General features: G+C 39.1%; 1 protein-coding gene across 13 annotated transcripts in view; it reads left to right on the top strand.

The window, feature by feature from the left end:
* DIAPH2 (diaphanous related formin 2) overlaps positions 1–20,408 on the top strand; it is a 906,188-nt gene that overhangs the window by 226,875 nt on the left and 658,905 nt on the right. For all 13 annotated transcript variants that reach the window (XR_010590414.1, XR_010590415.1, XM_065557222.1 and 10 more), the window contains 3 exons: positions 9,653–9,771; positions 12,385–12,501; positions 16,732–16,850. Coding sequence is in view for 11 of the 13 variants with exons in the window: in XM_065557222.1 (XP_065413294.1) it covers positions 9,653–9,771; positions 12,385–12,501; positions 16,732–16,850 (355 nt within the window). In the remaining 2 variants the exon portion in view is untranslated. The remainder of the gene's footprint in view (positions 1–9,652; positions 9,772–12,384; positions 12,502–16,731; positions 16,851–20,408) is intronic.

Here is a 20,408-nt window from a genome sequence, read left to right as displayed (position 1 = left end):
ATGCTCCTAGGGTTGGCCAATTCCTGCTGCCGGCAATCCGGCAAGCATGAACTCTGCCCCTGTCCCACCCCCTCGCGGCTGTCCCCGGGAAAGATCCCTGTATGCTGCCCCTCTCCCGCCTCCACCGCGTGCCTGTAAACTGCCGGTGACAGTTCTGTAAAGGAACAGGCAAGCAGTCCCAATAGTAACATTCCCCTAATTCTAAGCAGGCCACCATGAGCGACATCACTCTGCTGTGGATTTCTGAGACCGAGAAAGAACACATGCTGCGTGAAAGCCAGCAAAAACCAGGGCCGTATGCCGCCATGCTCTGCAAGGCAATGATGATAGCCTGGCGCGGAAAAGTTTCCTACCACGGAGGACACAATAAGGCCACTCTCCCCAGGAACCTCATGCAAAGGCTTTCCAATTACCTCCAGGACAGCTTCCTGGAGGTGTCCCATGAGGATTTCAGCTCTATCCCCGGACATATAGACCTTATTTTCCAGTAGCTGCACTGGTAAGGACTAAAAAGTAGAGCACCTAGGGCAAACTAATCATGAAAAACCCATTGTTAATGTTCCTGTTCTGTTCAAAATAAATGTTTACATGTTTAAAACACTTACCGACTGATCCTTCCCCTGATTCAGGGTCCGGGTTAATGCCTGGGGACGGTTGGTAGGGGATCTCTGTGAGGGTGATGAAGAGATCCTGGCTGTCGGGGAAATCAGCCTTGTAAGCGCTGTCGACTGCCTCGTCGTCCTCCTCACCTTCCTCATCTTCCCCGTCCGCTAACATCTCCGAGGAAGCGGCCGTCGACTATATCCTATCCTCAGAGTCCACAGTCAGTGGTGGGGTAGTGGTGGGGTAGTGGTGGCGGCCGCACGTAGAATGGAATGCAGTGCCTCGTAGAAACGGCATGTCTGGGGCTGGGATCTGGAGCGTCCGTTTGACTCTTTGGTTTTCTGGTATGCTTGTCTCAGCTCCTTGATTTTCACGCGGCACTGCGTTGCTTCCCGGCTGTATCCTCTCTCTGGCATGGCTTTTGAGATCTTCTCGTAGATTTCTGCATTCCGTCTTTTCGATCGCAGCTCCGAAAGCACGGACTCATCGCCCCACACAGCGATCAGATCCAAGACTTCCCGATCAGTCCATGCTGGGGCCCTCTTTCTATTCTGAGGTTGCATGGTCACCTCTGCTGGAGAACTCTGCATCGTTGCCAGTGCTGCTGAGCTCGCCACAATGTCCAAACAGAAAATGGCCAGACAGAAAAAGGAATTCAAATTTTCCCGGGCCTTTTCCTGTGTGGCTGGTCAGAGCATCCGAGCTCGGACTGCTGTCCAGAACGTCAACAGAGTGGTGCACTGTGGGATAGCTCCTGGAGCTATTAGTGTCGATTTCCATCCGCACCTACCTTAATTCGACATGGCCATGTCGAATTTAGCACTACTCCCCTCATTGGGGAGGAGTACAGAAATCGAATTTGAGACCTCTATGTCGGACTAAATAGCTTCGTTGTGTGGACGGGTGCAGGGTTAATTCAATTTAACCTTGCTAAATTCGACATAACCTCCTAGTGTAGACCAGGCCTAAGGCTAGAACAAGAAGCATGGGCTTAAACTGCAGTAAGGGAGGTTTAGGCTGGACATTAGGAAAAAGTTCATAACTGTCAGGGTGGTTAAACACTGGACTAAATTACCTAGGGAGGTTGTGGAATCTCCATCTCTGGAGATATTTAAAAGTAGGTTAGATAAATCAGGGATGGTCTAGACAGTATTTGGTCGTGCCATGAGGGCAGGGGACTGGACTCAATGACCTCTCGAGGTCCCTTCCAGTCCTAGAATCTATGAATCAGGATTAGGCTCACTTGTTGGCAACTCTGGAAAGCTCATTTTAGGCATTCTGAAAGTATTGTTTGCACCTCTTATGCTAGTAACAGTCTCTCCCATCATCATTTACAAATGGCATTACCTTTCTGCAATGCTGTAGATCTTTTTGCCAGCCAGCTGTGGGTCATTTAAAAGCTCGACATGTGAATTGTCGAGGGCACTCTCTTTGGCCTTCACTGCCTGCTTGTCAGCTCACTTTTCTTCTTTTGTATTTGTTTTCATTTATGCTCTATGGATGAAGATGGCGTTCATCATTGCAGTTATATCAGCAAGCAGGGTCTGTGAATTCATAGAATCATAGACTTTAAGGTCAGAAGGGACCATTATGATCTTCTAGTCTGACTTCCTGCACAATGCAGGCCACAGAATCTCACCCACCCACCCCTGTATCAAACCTGTGTCTGAGCCATTGAAGTCTTCAAATCATGGTTTAAATACTTCAAGGTGGAGAGAATCTTTCAGCAAGCGACCCATGCCCCACGCTTCAGAGGAAGGCGAAAAACCCCCAGGGATTCTGCCAATCTGCCCTGGAGGAAATTGCAAGCTCTCATGAAGGAACCCCTGTATATGATTTTTCACCAGGATAAATTTACACTCCACCCACATCCTAAACATCTTCCCAAAATAATCTCTGATTTTCATTTAAATCAATCAATCAATTCGCTTACCCTGTTTTCCCCTCCAGAGACTGATTCAACTAAGGGTAAGGCTGTTACACTTACTCTAAATGTCCTCTGATCTGTGTTGCTTTATTTGTCTAGAACAAAACCATTCAGGCAGTCCCCTAGGCTATTTATTTCTATTGCTGAGAGATCCAAGGGTCAGGCAGTTTCACCTCGGAGGATCTCTAATTGAGTGTCACATTACATGAAGCTACATTATGAGGGGGCCAATTTAGAACTCCCAGGTCATGTTAGGTCAGATTCTTGAAGAGCACAGGCCACATTTTCAGCCCCTCTTAGACTTTTCCCTGTAATGTAGACAAGGCCTATCTAAGCTATGCAATTTGAATTATGTGAATAGCGTAACTCAAGTCAATGTAGCTTAGATCTACTTACAGCGGGGTCCACACTATGCAATGTCGACGGCAGATGCTCGCCGTCGACTCCCCTTACTCTTCTCGCTCCGGTGGAGTACGGGAGTCAATGGGAGAGTGATCTGCGGTCGATTTAGTGGGTTGATTGTCATGCGTCGATCCCCCAGTAAGTGTAGACAAGCCCTTAGGGGAATGCTCGTAGCTGATATATGTAGGGCTTCTACTTGGAGTAATGTATATAGTTTGACTAGCCATTACTCTTTACTTCAGGCGTCTTTTTCAGCTGCCTAATTTGGGAGGGCTGCTTAGCAATCTTCGGTTAGACTCATGGTACCCTCCTCTATCTATTAGATGGTGCTTGGGAGTCACAAGAAGTGGAATATGTAAACAAGTACTTGGAGAAAAGAGGAAAGTTATTTCCCTTTAGGAACTGGAGTTCTTCCCGATGTGTTCCACAACCCGACCTCTTTTCTTCACTACTATCAAGTCTAATAGTTCCTGCACCTCAACCAAATCAGACTGAGGATTGCTTGGTTGCTCTGCCTCCTTTATACCCTTGAGGTGGAAGGTGCTTATGGTTATCAGGGACTTGGTGTGACCAATGGACACTTGCTGGCTAAAGTGTTACTACCTCCAGTGCACAGGGCACATGCACACCAGAAGTGGAACACATCTCAGAGAAATCCAGTTACTAATGGTAAGTGACTTCCCTTTACAAAACTAAATAAAAAGTTGCCAGTAACAATAGGATTAATTATTTTAAAAATATCTCAAATCAGCATCATTATTTGAAAACTATTGCGCTGATTAACTATTTCCTGGCATAAGTAACACAGCAATTCTCCAAAGAGGCAACTATTTTTACATATTTCAGAGTAGTAGCCGTGTTAGTCTGTATCAGCAAAAACAACAAGGAGTCTTTGTGGCACCTTAGAGACTAACAAATTTATTTGGGCATAAGCTTTCATGGGCTAGAACCCGCTTCAACAGATGTATGGAGTGGAAAATACAGGAGCAGGTATAAATACATGAAAAGATGTGAATTGCCTTACCAAGTGTGAGGTTAGTCTAACAAGACCATTTAATTGACAGCAGGATACTAAGGGAGGAAAAATAACTTTTGAAGTGGTAATGAGTGGCCCATTTCAGATACTTTACAAGAACGTGTGAGCAACAGTAGGGGGAAATTAGTTTTGGGGAAATTAGGTTTTGTAATGACCCAACCACTCCCTGTCTTTATTCAGGCCTAATCTGATGGTGTCCAGTTTGCAAATTAATTCCAGTTCTGCAGTTGTCAGATTTGTGTCCATTTATTTTTTGTGTAGAGACTGTCTGGTTTGGCCAATGTATATAGCAGAGGGGCATTGCTGGCACATGATGGCATATATCACATTGTTAGATGTGCAGGTGAACGAGCCCCTGATGTGGTTAGGAAGCTTATGCCCAAATAAATTTGTTAGTCTCTAAGGTTCCACAAGGACTCCCTGTCATTTTTACATAGAAATTATGGGAACAGAGAAATAAGTACTTTTCTCGAACATACAATAGAACTTCCTTTCTATAACTTGATTCAATGTCATCTGAGAGTAGGTAATACACCATTTTTTTAGTAAAAAATCTTGCTGTCGCATCAGAGCGTAACGTTTTATCTTATTAAGATCAAAGCTTGGTGGAGTTCTAGGCAGAAAGGGCAGATGATTTTGATGCAATTTTTCATGTTTCTTGTTTACTGATCTTTTGATGGATCAGGCTTGTTCCTAGCATAGTAAGCTACAGTTATGATCAGTTATCTTGAAATAGTTTAATATATGCCAGTGTCATAAGAAAGATGTACGTTACCATAAGCGCATTTCTAGGCTAAAACTAGTATTGAATATGAAAATGCTTGTTCATACCTTGGTCAAGTTAAATTGAGGTGGGTTCATTATTATTAATGGTTTTCCCACTAAGCTTCTGAAATTAACTCCAGTTTCTGTAGAACTCGATAAAAAGGGATGTCATTAGGACTAAAATCTCCCATCACTTTACACCAGACCTGAAAGAGCCTCTTTGGCTCCAGATTAAATAATATTTTAACTTTAAAGCATCATTAATTATGTTGGCATACAAACGTGGAATGACTTTTAATTGAGAGTAGTTAAGGTTGATCTCTACATTCAGCTGTGATTATATTTGTGGAAAATAATCAGGATCAGATGGCATCTTCTGGTGTCAAGTCCTGGGCATGCATTTTCTCTCTTGTGGAATTTCTTGACTCCACCATTCAGATGTTTGAGAACTGGGCACGCTTTTAAATCAAGCTTTAATTTATCATCATTGCTTGGGCTTCTATTTGTTTTTAGTGATTTGACATTGTATTGCTCCATGGTAAATGTCTCCGATGGTACCAAGGCCACTATATATAAAGCAGATTTGTGGGTAGATTATGACCATAATTTTATTTTACACAATTAACTACAAGCATTACTGGCTTCTTAGCTCTTCAAAGGGCGTTTAATATTGCATAAGTCCTTCCAAAGGTATTGATGGAGAGCCATAGTAATAAATCGGTCCCCCTGCCAACATCTTTCTTCTGCTTTCATCTCAGTTGAAACATGACATAAACTGGATCTGCTCCCTTGGAAGTTACTTTCCATTTAGAAGAGCTATAATTTTTTTTCTTTTGACACTACCTGATGAAATGAGTATTTCCAAAGGAACAATATTGAAATAACTTGTTTCCTGCATTTCTGTGTGTTATTCCTTTGGACTGATGCTTGAGGCACAAATTAAAGCTCATTCAACCAGAGCTGAGGCAGGGACGGTAGCCAGCCTCGGGTCAAGTTATACCAGCTGAGATTTGCATGGCAGCTTCTTGGAGTTCATTGCGCATTCGCCAGGAAGATTATTGCCTTTGAACTGTGTTCAGAAGATATTTTAAATTAGGTTCACCATCATAAATAGACAGTTTCTGAAATTAGAATCTTATGGGTATCTTTGTGCCTATTTATGTCTCATTCTTCTGCATCTGGCACTCTGGATTTCTCCATTCTGGATATAAACAGGAAACACCTGCATATTTATTTAAAATGTATATTTTCACTATTTTCTTCTTGTTCTGTAGATTTTATCTTAATTTGTTATGTCTCAGTTTTATAGAAATGTCTGAAGCTTTGTTTCTTGAAAGAAGATCTTCATAGAGAATACAGTATTTGTATTGGAAGAAATGAAAACTGCCACGTATAATTTATTTTATTGAGAGAAAATCTACCTAGATTCTTATCCATCAGTTACTCTCTTGGTGTGAATCTGACTCTTTTTAGGTTACTGTAGTTAGAGTAGGTGAAAAACTGTGTGTGTGTGTGTGTGTGTGGAGTTACAGCGTTTTGCTTATATTAAATAGTCCTCTTATGTTGGTCCCAAGGCATAAAACATTGTGTGAGAATGCTAATACTGAAAAATAGGGATACTGTATGTGTCAGAAGTGCACTTTGAATGTGTACAGCTTAATGTAATTGTAAAACCTAGTTAAAATGTACCAACAGTGTAACAAATGTCCATAGTTTTTGTAACCACACACATTCCCCTCCTTTTAAAGATAAACGTAAAGTGGATTTATTTGATTTGTGTGAATTTTTAATATGTTAACATCTCAGGATTTAATTTTTGCAACAGATACGCAGAAACTATTTACATATGCACTAAGAAATTAATAATGATTAAATTAATGTAATATATAAATACTGTCTCACAACAAAACCCTGAGGATCTGTTTTACTTATGAGATTTGACAGCTGACTGACAACTGAAGTGAAATGTGATATTACATTTCATATGCAACAGAAATTGAGGTCTGGATAAATTTGTAGTGGTTTGGGTGTGATAAAACTGCGTATTAATGGTGATCGGACAAAATTTCATTTTAAAGGTTTTTTTTCTTTTTATATGGGAATGTTCTAGATTGAGTAGAAGTTAAACCTTAACAATATCAAGTCAATGACTATCTGGAAAATGCTTTTCTGGGGTAATCTGATATAATTCTTCACCAGGGATAGTTTATGCCTGCCATAATTTTGATTTTAAAATGTGTCGAGCTGAGCAACGAAATTCCCCAAACAATAGTAGCATGAAAGGTTGTTAGTGTAGACAGGCACTAGCCTCTGCATTTAATAAAATGAGGAATGCTTATGTCAGAGATAATAGAGCATTTGTTTCTGGCCTTAAGAGGACCAATGTCAGGTCAAACCTGTAGTATTTGCTTCATACTACACTACATTACCCAAAAGTGAAACCTCCACATTGAGACTAAAGGGAATTTATAATTACCAGGTTCAATACCTGCCAGAAATCTAAAAAATTAATGAAAATAAAGGCTAATGAAAATATGATAAACCAAGGGTAGGCAACCTATGGCCCGTGTGCCAAAGGTGGCACGCGAGCTGATTCTCTGTGGCACTCACACTGTCCGGGTCCTGGCCACTGGTCGGAGGGACTCTGCATTTTAATTTAATTTTAAATCTTATTAAACATTTTAAAAACCTTACTTACTTTATATACAACAATAGTTTAGTTATATATTATAGACTTATGGAAAGAGACCTTCTAAAAATGCTAAAATGTATGACTTGCACGCAAAACCTTAAATTAGAGTGAATAAATGAAGACTCGGCACACCACTTCTGAAAGGTTGCCGATCCCTGTGATAAACCATATATATATATTCTCCTAAAATAAAACTCATGGGGAAAGGTATTGATACCTCAGCATACCATGCGACATGGGACAAATATTATTCTCGGAGAGGTTTGGGAGGCAATAAACAGTGTGTGCAAAGTTAAAACACAATAGGTCAGTGATACTCAGACTGAGGCTCGGGAGCCACAAGTGGCTTTTAATATGTCTCATGTGGCTCTTTGCAGTACATGATATTAAAACACTGTGTGATTTAATTATTAACCACATAAGTCTATCTAGATGTCTCGATTGATCCGCAATTATTTTTAATGTTAATTGTAGTTCAGTATTGTCATGAAATTCTATATAAATATCAGTGTTGCCATAAATTATGCACAAATTACCTCACTGCACGTTAAGTGATGTAGGAGCTGTTATCTGGCTGGTTGGAAAAAGTGTGCGCTCCTTTAAGGGTGAGGGAGCCAGGGCGTGCCTTTCTGCTGCAGACCAGGTTAGCTTGGGAAACTGACCCATCTCCATTGGAAGGCAGATGGAACAGTATAGGTTCATGTCAGTGCAGGAAAACCCATCTTTTCCATGGACCAGACAAAGCAGCATTCACCCCCCACACCTGAAGTACTGGGTTTTGTTAGGATCTGCTGTGGGCATTTTATGCTAGTTGCTCATTTCTCAGGGGACTGGGAAGAAATTTTCCCCTCACTGCCAGATTGGCCAAGGTGAGAAACAGGAGTTAGGCTATGAATTAAATACATATATTCTGAGAGTGGCTAGATAGTAATAAAGAAAAGCATGTATAACATTTTCTGAAGCATCAGAATGATTTAGGCTTCTAGGTCCTGTTTTTAAAAGTGATTTAGGCACTTCAGCTTTTAAAAAGTCAGTGAGTGTGTAAATTACTCCCAAAGCAAGTTAGACTCCTAAGACATTAAATCCTTTTGAAAATTGTACCTCAAATCTATAAGTGCTTAATTACAGAAGTTGTTTTTACAAGAGTGTTTGAGAGGTCGGTTCTTATGGCCACAGTGAAATAGCTTAATCAAAGTCTTGAATTTACTATATAATATCTGTGGTAGCAACAGAAGTATCATTATTCATCTCGGTCAGGTCTGTTTCATCTGCCTAACTGTAGAATCCACATTGCTCACATTTTCCTTTTTGGTCATCTTACTCTGTCTTCTTCACCATCTTTGAATATTCCCCACTTGTGATTATTGAATGGCTTTTAAAAACTGCAAGTTGAATTGAGACATAATAAAAGACAATCAAGGTGTTATATTAATCCCAACAATCTCTAGTGTGGCATGCTGTGAAAGTTTTGAGTTAGGAAGAAAAAAAAGTTATATATTTGTGGTGCATGTGCATTAATATATAACCAAAAAATAAAAATAAAAATCAATGACTGAGTTCTTAGGTAGTAATTAAACATCAGTTTGAGGGGAAAACTATTTTATAGGCTTCAAGAAGTACTCACAGGAAGTCAAGCTACCTTGTTTTGGAACTGTAAAACTTAAAACACACACACAAAAAACTCCTCATTTTTTATTATACTTTTTTTGTAATCCTACAGCAATAATGTTTGTATATAAAAACAAAAATAAAATAAAAAGCTCATGCCATACTTGGGACTGTTGTGCTTGAATATATCAGGATGTTTTTCTCTATTAACGTTGTTCTTATCAATATTTGTCCAAGGGACATATACAGTTGTCTTAACCGCATGCTTCCTTTGGGTGCCATGTAATACCATTTTCTTGCTTGAACCAGTGTGTTAAAAAGAAAGCATTAGCAATTAGTTTACAGGTATTAATCTTCTGAAACCTTTAGGTAAAGAAAATCTCCTGTCTAAAACACACACAAGGAGCAGAGAAGGAGAAGCAGTATTCTTGCCATAGTATCTTCTCCAGAATCAGACAATGAGCTGTAACCCCCCCCCCCCTTTTTTTAAACAAAGTTTAATTGATCTTCTGGTCAATTCTATCTTATACTAACATATTTACTGAAGGAAAAAATTCTGCTGAAAAAAGGATGAAAAAAGTGATATGGAAATGTTTGAAATGTGCCTTTTGAAAACTAGGACCTAAAAGAGAAAGAAAATGAAGAACTTGATATTCAGTTGAAAGTGTTTGATGAAAACAAAGAAGATGACTTAATTGAATTGTCACATCGTCTCAATGACATCAGAGCTGAAATGGAATATCCTTTTAAAAACTCACTAATTTATTTTAATTTTTATGTATATTCTCTGTAAATATGTAATAAAATATTCTAGATTAAATTGATTGGTTGCCACAGTTAAATTATGGTCTCTAGGGTATGTATGTTTCAGGTAGATTTATGTCCAGGTAACTTTTAATTTGAAAAAGTGTTAAATAAATATACCAATCACTTAAATGCATGTTAGTTTACAAGTCATTGAGGGAAAGTAATCTTTCATGAAAAGGACCTTTCATTAAACCAGTAATTTTGCTCTGTCAGATAATGATTCTTATAAATTAAGACAATATAAAATTAGGAAAAATGATGTAATTCAGTTCATGAAACTAAACACTTTATTTTTTTTGCGGTATTCAGGGGGTGTTTTGTGTACATAATAGGCTGCACTTTTATTAGATAATGAATTTATTTATACAAAAGCAAAATTCTTTAGTGGGTTTAATAACATGGTATGCACTCCTGAACTTCAGGCATATCCTTTAACATTTACACACAGATCTTATCTGACTTGCACTGGTATAATGTATAATAGGTTGTGATATGGGGACATTCATAACCTTTTGTTCCAAACTGCCAACCATATTTTTGCCCCTTTCTAGTTGATGCCAATAAACACATCACATGGGTATGTGGCTAAAGACTCTGCGTTTGATTTTTTCAGCTGCACTTGGGTAAATCAATTGAAGGTGTACCTATGTAAAACTGGTGTGAGATCAGAAACAGGCATTTAGTTTGCAGCTTTATGGAAAATTTCAGTTTAATCTGGAATGAAAAAAGTTAACTCAAATCCAGAAGTACCAGAAATTCCTAGGTCTAACTACTGCCATGCCCAAGCTGCCTAAGAACATTCTCCTTAACTCCAGATCTTTCTTTGAGCCTTTCTCTGTGGGAGCTGTTGGGATGCTTCATACATATTCTAAAAATGAAGCTTGACCCCCATAACTAATGTGACAAAATACCTGAGCAAGCCCCCCCTCCATTCCTTCTCTAAGCATGGGTATGGGATATCGGCTTACTTACCTTATTTACCATCAGAGATGCTGTCTGCTACAGAGACAGCCAAACACATCTGTATAAGTCCAACATTCTAGCTAACAAAGCTGAGCATTAGATATCACTGTCTGGCCCTAGATAAGGGAAATGCTCCCAGTTATTTCCCTATTCATGCTCATAGAAATTAACCCTTGGAAATCACAATCATGAGGCTTTCATTGTCGACAAACATTGATGTGAACTCAGACCCCAATATTTCAAATACAATTTAATGGCAAAGATGCACCATAGTGTCATTAAATTCCAGCTTTGAAACTTGTTTGTATTTCAGTCCTGCTGTGTATACAGATCCAAATGTTCACATGGGAGCCTGAATTATGTATTGTAAAGAAAAATAATAAAAAGAAAAAATAGCTAATTAAATGACTGATAGAGACCTGCAACTAAACAACCTCCCAGCTGCTCTGTGTTGTCCTTACTTATGAGTCTAAGTCCTTATCCCCCTGACTTGCTGGTTGGCTTGAGTGTACCAATTGCAGAACTAGTCATGGCAGCATTGATTCAAAATAAATGGTCATGGTTGGTCGAGTGCCAAACAGAAGGAAATCTATCCTGTGTACCATAATTCTGTTACACCTTTCCAACATGTGCCACACCAAAATTTACTTGCATGTGTCACATGGGATTGGTATGGTGAACTGGCACCCCTTGCATTACTGTGTTGTTCTTCAGAATCTCAGCCCTTTTTAAAGCTGCTAAGATGGCGAAGAAAACTTCACAAATGTATGATGAGTGTAACCAATGCCAGGAGGACTACGTGAGTCTGCAGAAAGCAGAGAACAATGCCTTCAAGATGTAAACTGTCCCGGTCATTTTAGTGGATATTGACTCAGTAACAGCTTTTCTTATCTGTTAAATCTTTCACATTGTCATACCTGTACATTAGCTGGTATTTTGTTTGTCAACTTTCTGGACCACCATGAGATGAAAACTTGATAGAAAAAAATCTCCAGATTCTTTGGATATAATAATGAGTAGACAAAATAAGTATAATTTTCCCAAACAGACATGAAACATGTAATCAATATTTATAACCTACATTATCTAATGTTGTTCCACTCTCTTAAATTAAAATGCCAAATTCATTTGTTGTTTGAATTAATCACAGAACCTCAACTCTTAATGATTGCAAAATGTTTGCACCATTATTGATCTTGATTCATGTAAAAGTATGATGTGTTAATTGGTGGGAAAATGGAAAATACCTCAGGCCCTGGTAACAAATAGTGCAGGAATATTGTTGAGCCTACATGAAGCTCATTGAGTTCATTGGGGCTGTCTGTGGGCCCATCAGTCCCCATGAATAGAGTTGAAGGATTAGAGCCTTATTTGGCAGAGCTTGTGCCAATTTTGTTTACTTTCTAGTTATGAGCACAGTGAAATAATTTTGGTTAGCTGTAGCTGGAAAAAATGGAAATGTTTTAATGAGGGGGATTGTTTAGAAGGCAATAGCATTTACTTAGAACCGTTCAAGTGTATTCCTTACAATATGGACATGTTCATTTCAGTCATTTGGCATTTCCTTAACAATCTCTGTACTGATATGAATGAAGTATACCATCTGCTGTATAACATGCTGAAGGACACGGCTTCTGAAAACTATTTCCTCTCAATATTGCAACACTTGCTACTGGTCAGGAATGATTATTATGTCCGGTAAGAGTTAACTCTAGCTGTTCTTTTTGCTTTTAATATCAGGTGTCCAAGTGGTCGGGTAACACAAGCTGAACTATTAACAAAATGGATCTTAAACATATGATTATTTTATAATCTCGGTGAACTGCTCAATACAAGTTGTCTTTGTACCCTTATTTAAAGGGAAGAGTTTCATTATAGTAGACAGAAGGATGGTTTTATTTTTGAGTTCCTTGTGCTTTTTCTTCTTCTGTATCTCTTAACTCATTGCATTATTCCTCACTTTTCTACCTACAGGGCAGAAAGGTTCTTGTCTTCAGAAAACCTACAACACGTTTTTTGTACATGTTTTTATTTCAAAGCATCTCCATCCCCTTTCAACTATATATTGCATCCTTAGAGTGTAAGCTGTTATTACTTATATGTCAAGTGCCTAGCATAATACTGAATCAGGCAGGAGAATTGGTGTTTTCATATTGTTAAATCATACAACTACAAATACATGTCAGTTGTTCCCGGTAATGGGGGCTTTTCTAGTTTGTAGAGAAAATACAGGGAATTGGTTGATAAGGATGAAAAAGAGAGAAGTTATTGGAAGAGGTTTTTTTTAAATTTCCCTAAACTATTTTTTTTTTTTTTACTAGTGTGACAGCTCCATTTTCTTTTCTTTTTGCAATATTTCCTTCAGTTAGACTTGAGATGATTTTTCTGGTTCAACTAAATGGAGTGTGAAGTTGAGGTGTAACATTTGTTGCTGATAAGTTTAAAATTTTAAAAACGGTTCGTCAGCACAGAGATGACAGAAGTTACAATAGAGAACTGTGTGTGCTCACAGTACAGCTTCTGAGAAATTAACATGTTGTAACTGATCATGTACTTGTACTGTTGCTAATAAAGGCTGACAACCAATCACAGCAAATAGTGATCCTTAAAAACTTACTAGTTTTACCTTAGATGATAATAGTTAGTAATCTGCATTTTCAAAATTATGAGCCCATTTCCAGTTACTCAGAAATTTTGCAAAACTCTTTGGTCCACTGTTCAAGCTGAAATTTTCCCTTCTGGGATTTTGTCATTAACTGACTTTTCAACTAAGTTTTTCAGCAGAACTATTTAACTACTTCTGGGAATCAGGTTAGGGGAAAAAAATAGGTTGTTTTGGCAACCAGTGTTAAAACCAACCAAACCAAAAGGAACAATGTTTCTTTGAGAAGCTCTAATGTGTTCTTGATTTGGAACAGAGTTGTGGCCCTGGGGCCAGGAACAAACTTTTTGCTTTCCCCATGAAAATCCCTCTAGAATAGGCCAAGTTTATCAGACTCTGGAAGTAGCCACTTGCATATGTTCCATCGATGTTTGCTAGAGGCTTGCTGTTAAAATCTCTAACATTCCATCTTCGCTGAGTGTGCTCCAATGCTAGGGAGTTTTTACATCCCTGCTACAGTGATCATGCTCCCAAGCTCCACTCAGCTTCCTATTTGGAGGGCACAGAGCAAGAGCTCCAGACAGAGGACATAGAGTGAAAGCAGCAATGCTGTTTCCTTTGGATTTGAGGAAGGTGTGCCTGGCTGGGATCCAGAAGGATACTTTCCACTGACTAGTGTCAATGATTGTGTTCACTTCAGAAGTGCCTATTTTTGAGCAAGACCTCATAGCCCCTTAATTAGGCTGCAGGCACATATATTCCTCCTATTTAAAAATAGGTTGAGTGAGTCACATCTGGTGGAGCTGCAATAGAACTTGGTCTACAATATGACTGTTCCTGCGGAACGGCCGGAGCGGCGAAGCAAAAAAAAAAACCAGCAACAAAAAAACCATGCGGGGCGGCTGGAGCCACGGTGCAGGGGGACTCCCTGCGCTGCAGACGTGCCCCGGGCAGCGGAGTACGTGCCCCGGCTAGCGTGGGCGGTCAGGGCATCCTTCAGCGGGGCACTCGCCACGCGGCCCCTCCCGCCGTGCCGCCTGCAGGGCGGGCAGGGAAGGACGCAGGCTGCCCTGCCGGGCTTGCTGCAGACCTGGCACCGGCTGGGGCAGACGGAGCGCGCAGCCTGCTCCCAGCAGGACGCTTCCCTCCTCTGCACTGCTGCCCCCTACAGGGCGGCCGGAGCAGCGAACCAAAAAGAAAAAAAAACCTGCGGGGCGCCTGGAGCGGCGAAGCAAAAAAAAAAAAAAGATTGGAGAGAAGCCGCCCCTTAGAATCTGCCGCCCCAAGCACAAGCTTGCTCGGCTGGTGCCTGGAGCTGGCCCTGGTCCCAGGTCTAATCCTTTTAGCCACAGTGCTTTGCAGGTGGAATGTACCAAACATGTATGGTTCAGAATCTGATCATGACCCACATGATACTGGGAAAATACACAGGAAAAAAAAACTATTAAAAGAATTAAAGTCCATCACTTAAACTAGAAAATAGCAGAATTAAGATTGCTTCTTTAATCTTAATTTGACCTTGTGCATATGTATTAGTCTTGAATTACATTATGATGTGTTTTTTTTTCTCACCTGGGCTGAGAAAGTTCATTGTAATCCTATTAATAACTTCCAGGTGAAATTTAAATGATTTAAGGACTGTCAGTCTGAAATAATTACAGTAATTTGCCCCCAAAATGCTCTAAATTTTAGACAATAGTTTGATGGCAATAGTTTAATGTACAGAGTATAACTAATATGAACTTAGTGTCATAGGACACTTGAAATTCAAATCAGTTTTTATTTCAGTGTGAGTAGTATTGGGAGGCATGACCATGTTTCAGAAAATCGAGATTGGGAACTGAGGTTGTACTGTATCTAGAAGAACTATAACAACACTTGGTCAGCCCTTCGCTACCTATCTAAGAAATGTTAGTCTAATGGGCATATGTTACATTGCTTCTATTAGCTCCACTAGTATGGCTATTAAGTTTAAGTTAAAATGCTTTTTTAAAAACGTATGGCTCATAAATACATGGTTACAAGAAAAAAATAAATTAAAGCTAATAATTGAAACATAATGGGAGAGTTAAAAAGTAAGTCTGTTCTCCAAATAGAATTTAGAAAATCCACTAGTAAAGATGCAGTACACTCTTACATATGGTATATGGATTAGGGAAGAGAAGTGAAATATTGCAAATCTCCACATTCAGCTGGTGTCATATTGAAACAACTCACACTAAGGAAATAAGATGTACACAGCGAGAGTTGAGAACATAAGAATGTACATACAGGGTCAGACCAAAGGTTTATCTTGCCCAGTATCCTGTCTCCTAACAATGGCCAATGCCAGGTGCTTCAGAGTACCTGTAGACTGGTCAGTTGTTTTGGTTGCCTAAACATGGATTTAGGGAGCCAAACTACATTTTTTTTTAAATCTTGTGTAAACTTGCATTAAAAACAATTTTAAGAAATAAAAGAGCATTGGTCAGAAATCACATATCAGTTTTCTTGGATTCAAAAATACAAGTTCTAAAAAGGTAATGTCCAAACATAAATCCTGAAAATCTTTTTAAATTTAACTTCTCTTTTGACCTTGTATTTTTATCAGTCTGAAAAAAATGTGTTCTTGCACAGCTGCTACAGATTGAGTCGGTATATAGTTCCATCCTTCATTTGGAGTCACTTAAATGATGTGTGGATTTCAAATGATTTGTTTGTTTTTAGCTCCTTAACGTGACATCATATCTTAGGCTTCTTTAAGGAATTAAAGTAGTTTAAAAATGTAAGAGGGCTTAACCACATAAAATGACTTAATACCCAATCTCTTTTCATATTTGGTAGCTGACAAGATTTTTAGATTGGTATTTAGAAATGTTAGAAATAAGAAGTGTGTGTGTGTAGTGCTGTTTGTTGCCAATTAATGACCAAAAGTGGTTATGAAGGAGGTGGGAAGGACAAAATAGGGTCCCTATCATTTTATTTTCCAAAGTGTGAAGAAAGTGAGATACCAACTGCAAAACAAGAATCTGAACAGAGATCCAGGAGACAGAAATGAAACTAGAACATGGACCATGTGAACTGCCATGTTGGGTTTAAAAATATTACTTCATTTTTCAGAGATCTAAACTTTGGATTTTTATTTCATACATCTCTTTATGAGAATGACAATAGCAATTTAATAGACAATGTACAAACAAGGCCTTTTTTTCCCCAGTTTTTTCTTCTGACAACTTTATAATTCAGGTATTAGAAGTTATAATTAACCTTTTTTCTCTGTTCCATAAATTATATGCCTTGTTTCCATTATATTAAAAATACATTGATGTGTATTTTTCTATCATCAGAACTCAGTATTACAAGATAATTGAAGAATGCATTTCACAGATAGTACTGCACTGCAGTGGTATGGACCCAGATTTTAAATGTAGAGGAAGATTGGATGTAGACTTTACCCACCTTATTGGTATGTAAAACTGAAGTAACTTGTCTTTTTTGGTTTCTTTGTATTTTAGAAAAATAAATATTTTTAAAGGTAAGTGTTCTCTTCATACTTCAAAAACAGAACTCTGTAACTTTTAATATGTGGCTTTGGGAATGAACTCAAATTTTCTAGAAGTTGAGAGCTCCATTGTATAGCTTGTAATCATATTCTTCTAGAACAGCAACACATTTTATAGTGAAAATATATTGCATAGACTGTTGAGGCAGATATGCCTGGAAAGTTAGATTGTTTTATTGAGAGCAATGGTCAAAGCGCCACCTAGATTATAATTAGAACTGGCTAGAAAATAGAAAATCTGTTTTGTGAAAACTTTTGAGGTTTTGGTATTTGTTTTCATTCTGCATCAGTAAGAAATCAAGATTTTTCAACAGTTTTCACAGAAAAAGAGAAGGAGGAAAAAAAACAACAACAACCAGGAGAGGGATAGAGACCATCCCTGAATAGCTAGTAGTCCAATTGTTAGGACACTCACCTGGATGTGGGAGACTCACTTTTATGTCCTTATTCTTCCTGATTGGGAGCAGGGACTTGAATCTGGGTTTACCAAATCCCAAGTGAATGCCCTAACCACTGGGCTAATAGCTATTCTGGGATGCATACCCCAAATTGATACTGTTCCACTTAGTATCAATAACTAGTTAAATATTTATTGGTCTAGAGAGACTGACTTGATTGCAGGGATGTGTGGGACGTGTGCAATTGCTGATACTCATGGGGAACTGAAACGGAGACCAGGGCAACAGTCTCCCCTGCATTCTCCATAACCACCTGGTGACACCCAGGTGGAATGGAGGTAAAGGAACTAGCCCGACTAGAATGAAGGAGGGTGAGGAGTTTGGCATGGGGGACAGGAGCTGGATACGGAATAGGCTAGAATATGTGTGTGTATGGTGAAATCAACTTTACCAATAAAAATCTAATCCTCCCCATGCTAGTTATGATAGTCTTCAATTGATCACATTTGAGTTGCATTGTTCACATTAGCATAAAAATGAACACACTTCTGTTATATCATGTAAGAATAGTCCCAAACTTCAGATTTTAGATGATCAAATCATTAGTGGAGTTGAAATTTATACGTAAGGGAATGTTGTTCATGTGCCCCATATGAAGTTTTTAAGTTGGTTATACCAGCAAATGGGCCTAATCATACTTCAGGTATCTGCCATAATAATGGAATTTGTTCTTTGAGTAGTGTCACTGTGGGTGCTTCACTTCAGATGCGCCTGTGCCCTTGATCAGAGATTTTTGGTAGCAGTGCACATTTGGCTTGCATATGCTCCCTACACGCTTCAGCATGAGGGAGCAACTCATGTTCTCTACCCCCTTTGACAGTGATACAGTGACAGTGACATTCCACAAGTGCAGTATCTACATCTATAGCTTTACTTAAGGACGTACCAATTGCAGACATTGGTAGAATGATAACTTGGTCCTCTGTCAATATTTTCTCTAATCATTATGCCTTGGTGCCAGCAGCAAGATCAGATTCTGCTGTAGGCAGTCTAGTTCTCTCTCCTGTGTACTGGACTCTGGTCTGAACCTCCCACCTCCTTGCGGGGGTAGTGCTTCAGAGTCACCTGGAATGGCACATTTACAGGGGCGCTACTCAAAGAAGGAGAAGAGATTACCCATCTTGTAAATGGAGTTCTTCAAGATGTCTCCCTGTGGGTGCTCCATTACCTACCCTTCTTCCCCTCTGCATCAGGATGTCCCTGGGGGGACTTAGCTGTAGAGAAAGAACTGAGGGCAGTTTGTGTGCACAGCCCCATTTAGCCTTGGTGTGGGGCATGAGGATATGTGGAGCACATGCTTGGGCTGACTGGGCACTACCAAAAATCTCGATCAAAGGAGCAGGACACAGGTGTACCTGAGGTGGAGCATCCACAGGGACACACTTCTTGAAGAACTCTAGTAGTAACTGGAGTTCTCACAAAGTGAGTAACGTCTCCAGTACTTCAAGCAAAGTGGAGCCCTGGATTCATGTGCTACTATTCTGTGGTGAAAAATGCACGGGAGGGGAAAACATACATTTAAAAAATATAGTTAACACTTTCAAAGTTTGTCCTCTCATTTTGAGAATGGTGATGTGCAGTGAAGAAGGTGATGGAGGTGTTGTCTTTGAGCAGAACTGTGAACAACTCCCTTCCACCTGACTGCTCTATTTTCTTCTTACTATGCTGCCAATGTCAGTTTCCTAGCGCCTGCACCCTATTGCTGGGTTGTCAGAAGTGCTGTTAGAGCAGATTATTGTGCAGAAATTTACTGGTTCTCAGAAACCAAAACCCTTGTTTTACCTTCTCCCATGTCCTCCAAAGGACATGGAACCTGAACTGCATGTTGTGGAAACAGAATACATTGTCTGGGTCCATATAGGAGAATGCAACAGAGTTGCTGCTCTTCCTTTTTCTCATTGTGCAGTGGAGAACCTGGGACCCATGGGGAGCCAATATTTCCTCACTCTTAACATCAACAGATGCTAGAAATTAATCTGAATGGAAATGATAACGTATAATCTTAATTATTTAAGAGGCTGGACATGAGGTGTAGGAAGCTAATTAAAAATTTGCTCTCTTCCCACTGTGATCATCTATAGAGTCACAACCTAAATAAATTTTCTTGTAACTCTGAAATAGTTTTGCTCCATTTATCAATAAGTTGAGCTGGCAAATGAGTGCTAGGTACTTTACAGAAAAATAATCAAAGGTGACAGTTTTCCTGTTGTATTTCTTGTAGTTTTAAAATCTATTCAGGGTAGCTAATGCACTTAATTGATTTTTTTTTCTGTTGACCTAGTGAATTAGAAATCAAACTTTCGTTTTCAAACCTGAAGCAATTAGACTATTCACAAATCTGAGAACTTTGGTTCCTCAGTCATGTAATTAAAGAGTATTGACTTTTAAGAAGCTCTCATATTTTGGGAGTTTATTTACCAGTGTTATGTAGCGGGGGAGAGGAGGATTTTTTTTCCTGTTCTACCATATCTTAATTTGAGAAATAATTCTCCGTTCTAATACTAGAAAATAAGGAAGTTTGAGTGATTTTTGTTTTTTTTAAACAAACATCAACTCACTCAACAAAGGGAAAGATTTAATTGGAAATTAACATTAAGCCATAATGGAGGTAGGCAGTGGGCCTAGTGGATATGGCACTGGATCAGGACTATAGGCAAGTCACTTCACCTCCCTGTGCCTCAGCTTCTGTGTCTGTAAAATGGGGATAATAATGGTGATTTGCTTTGTACAGCGGTTTGAGATCTACTGAAAAATGTTCTGTAACAGCTAGGAATTAATCATAAAAATATATGTTCTAATTTGCTTTTAAAAGCCTTCAAGGTAATCTTTACTTAAAATAACATAACATATATAACTTTCATATGTTAAAGGAGTGTTCTCAATATGTTAAAGGGGCGTTCTCCAGCCTAACTGCAGAAAGGGATGGCTGTACTAATGTAGAAAACTTGATTAAAGGGGCGAATTTCCATACTGATCTACATTTAAAATCAAATGAAAATGAGAA

This window comes from Chrysemys picta, chromosome 9, assembly GCF_011386835.1.
Source record: "Chrysemys picta bellii isolate R12L10 chromosome 9, ASM1138683v2, whole genome shotgun sequence".
NCBI classification, from domain to species: Eukaryota; Metazoa; Chordata; order Testudines; family Emydidae; genus Chrysemys; species Chrysemys picta.
The sequence above is the reverse complement of the archived record's forward strand: the minus strand, read 5'-3'. Positions and strand labels throughout refer to the sequence as shown.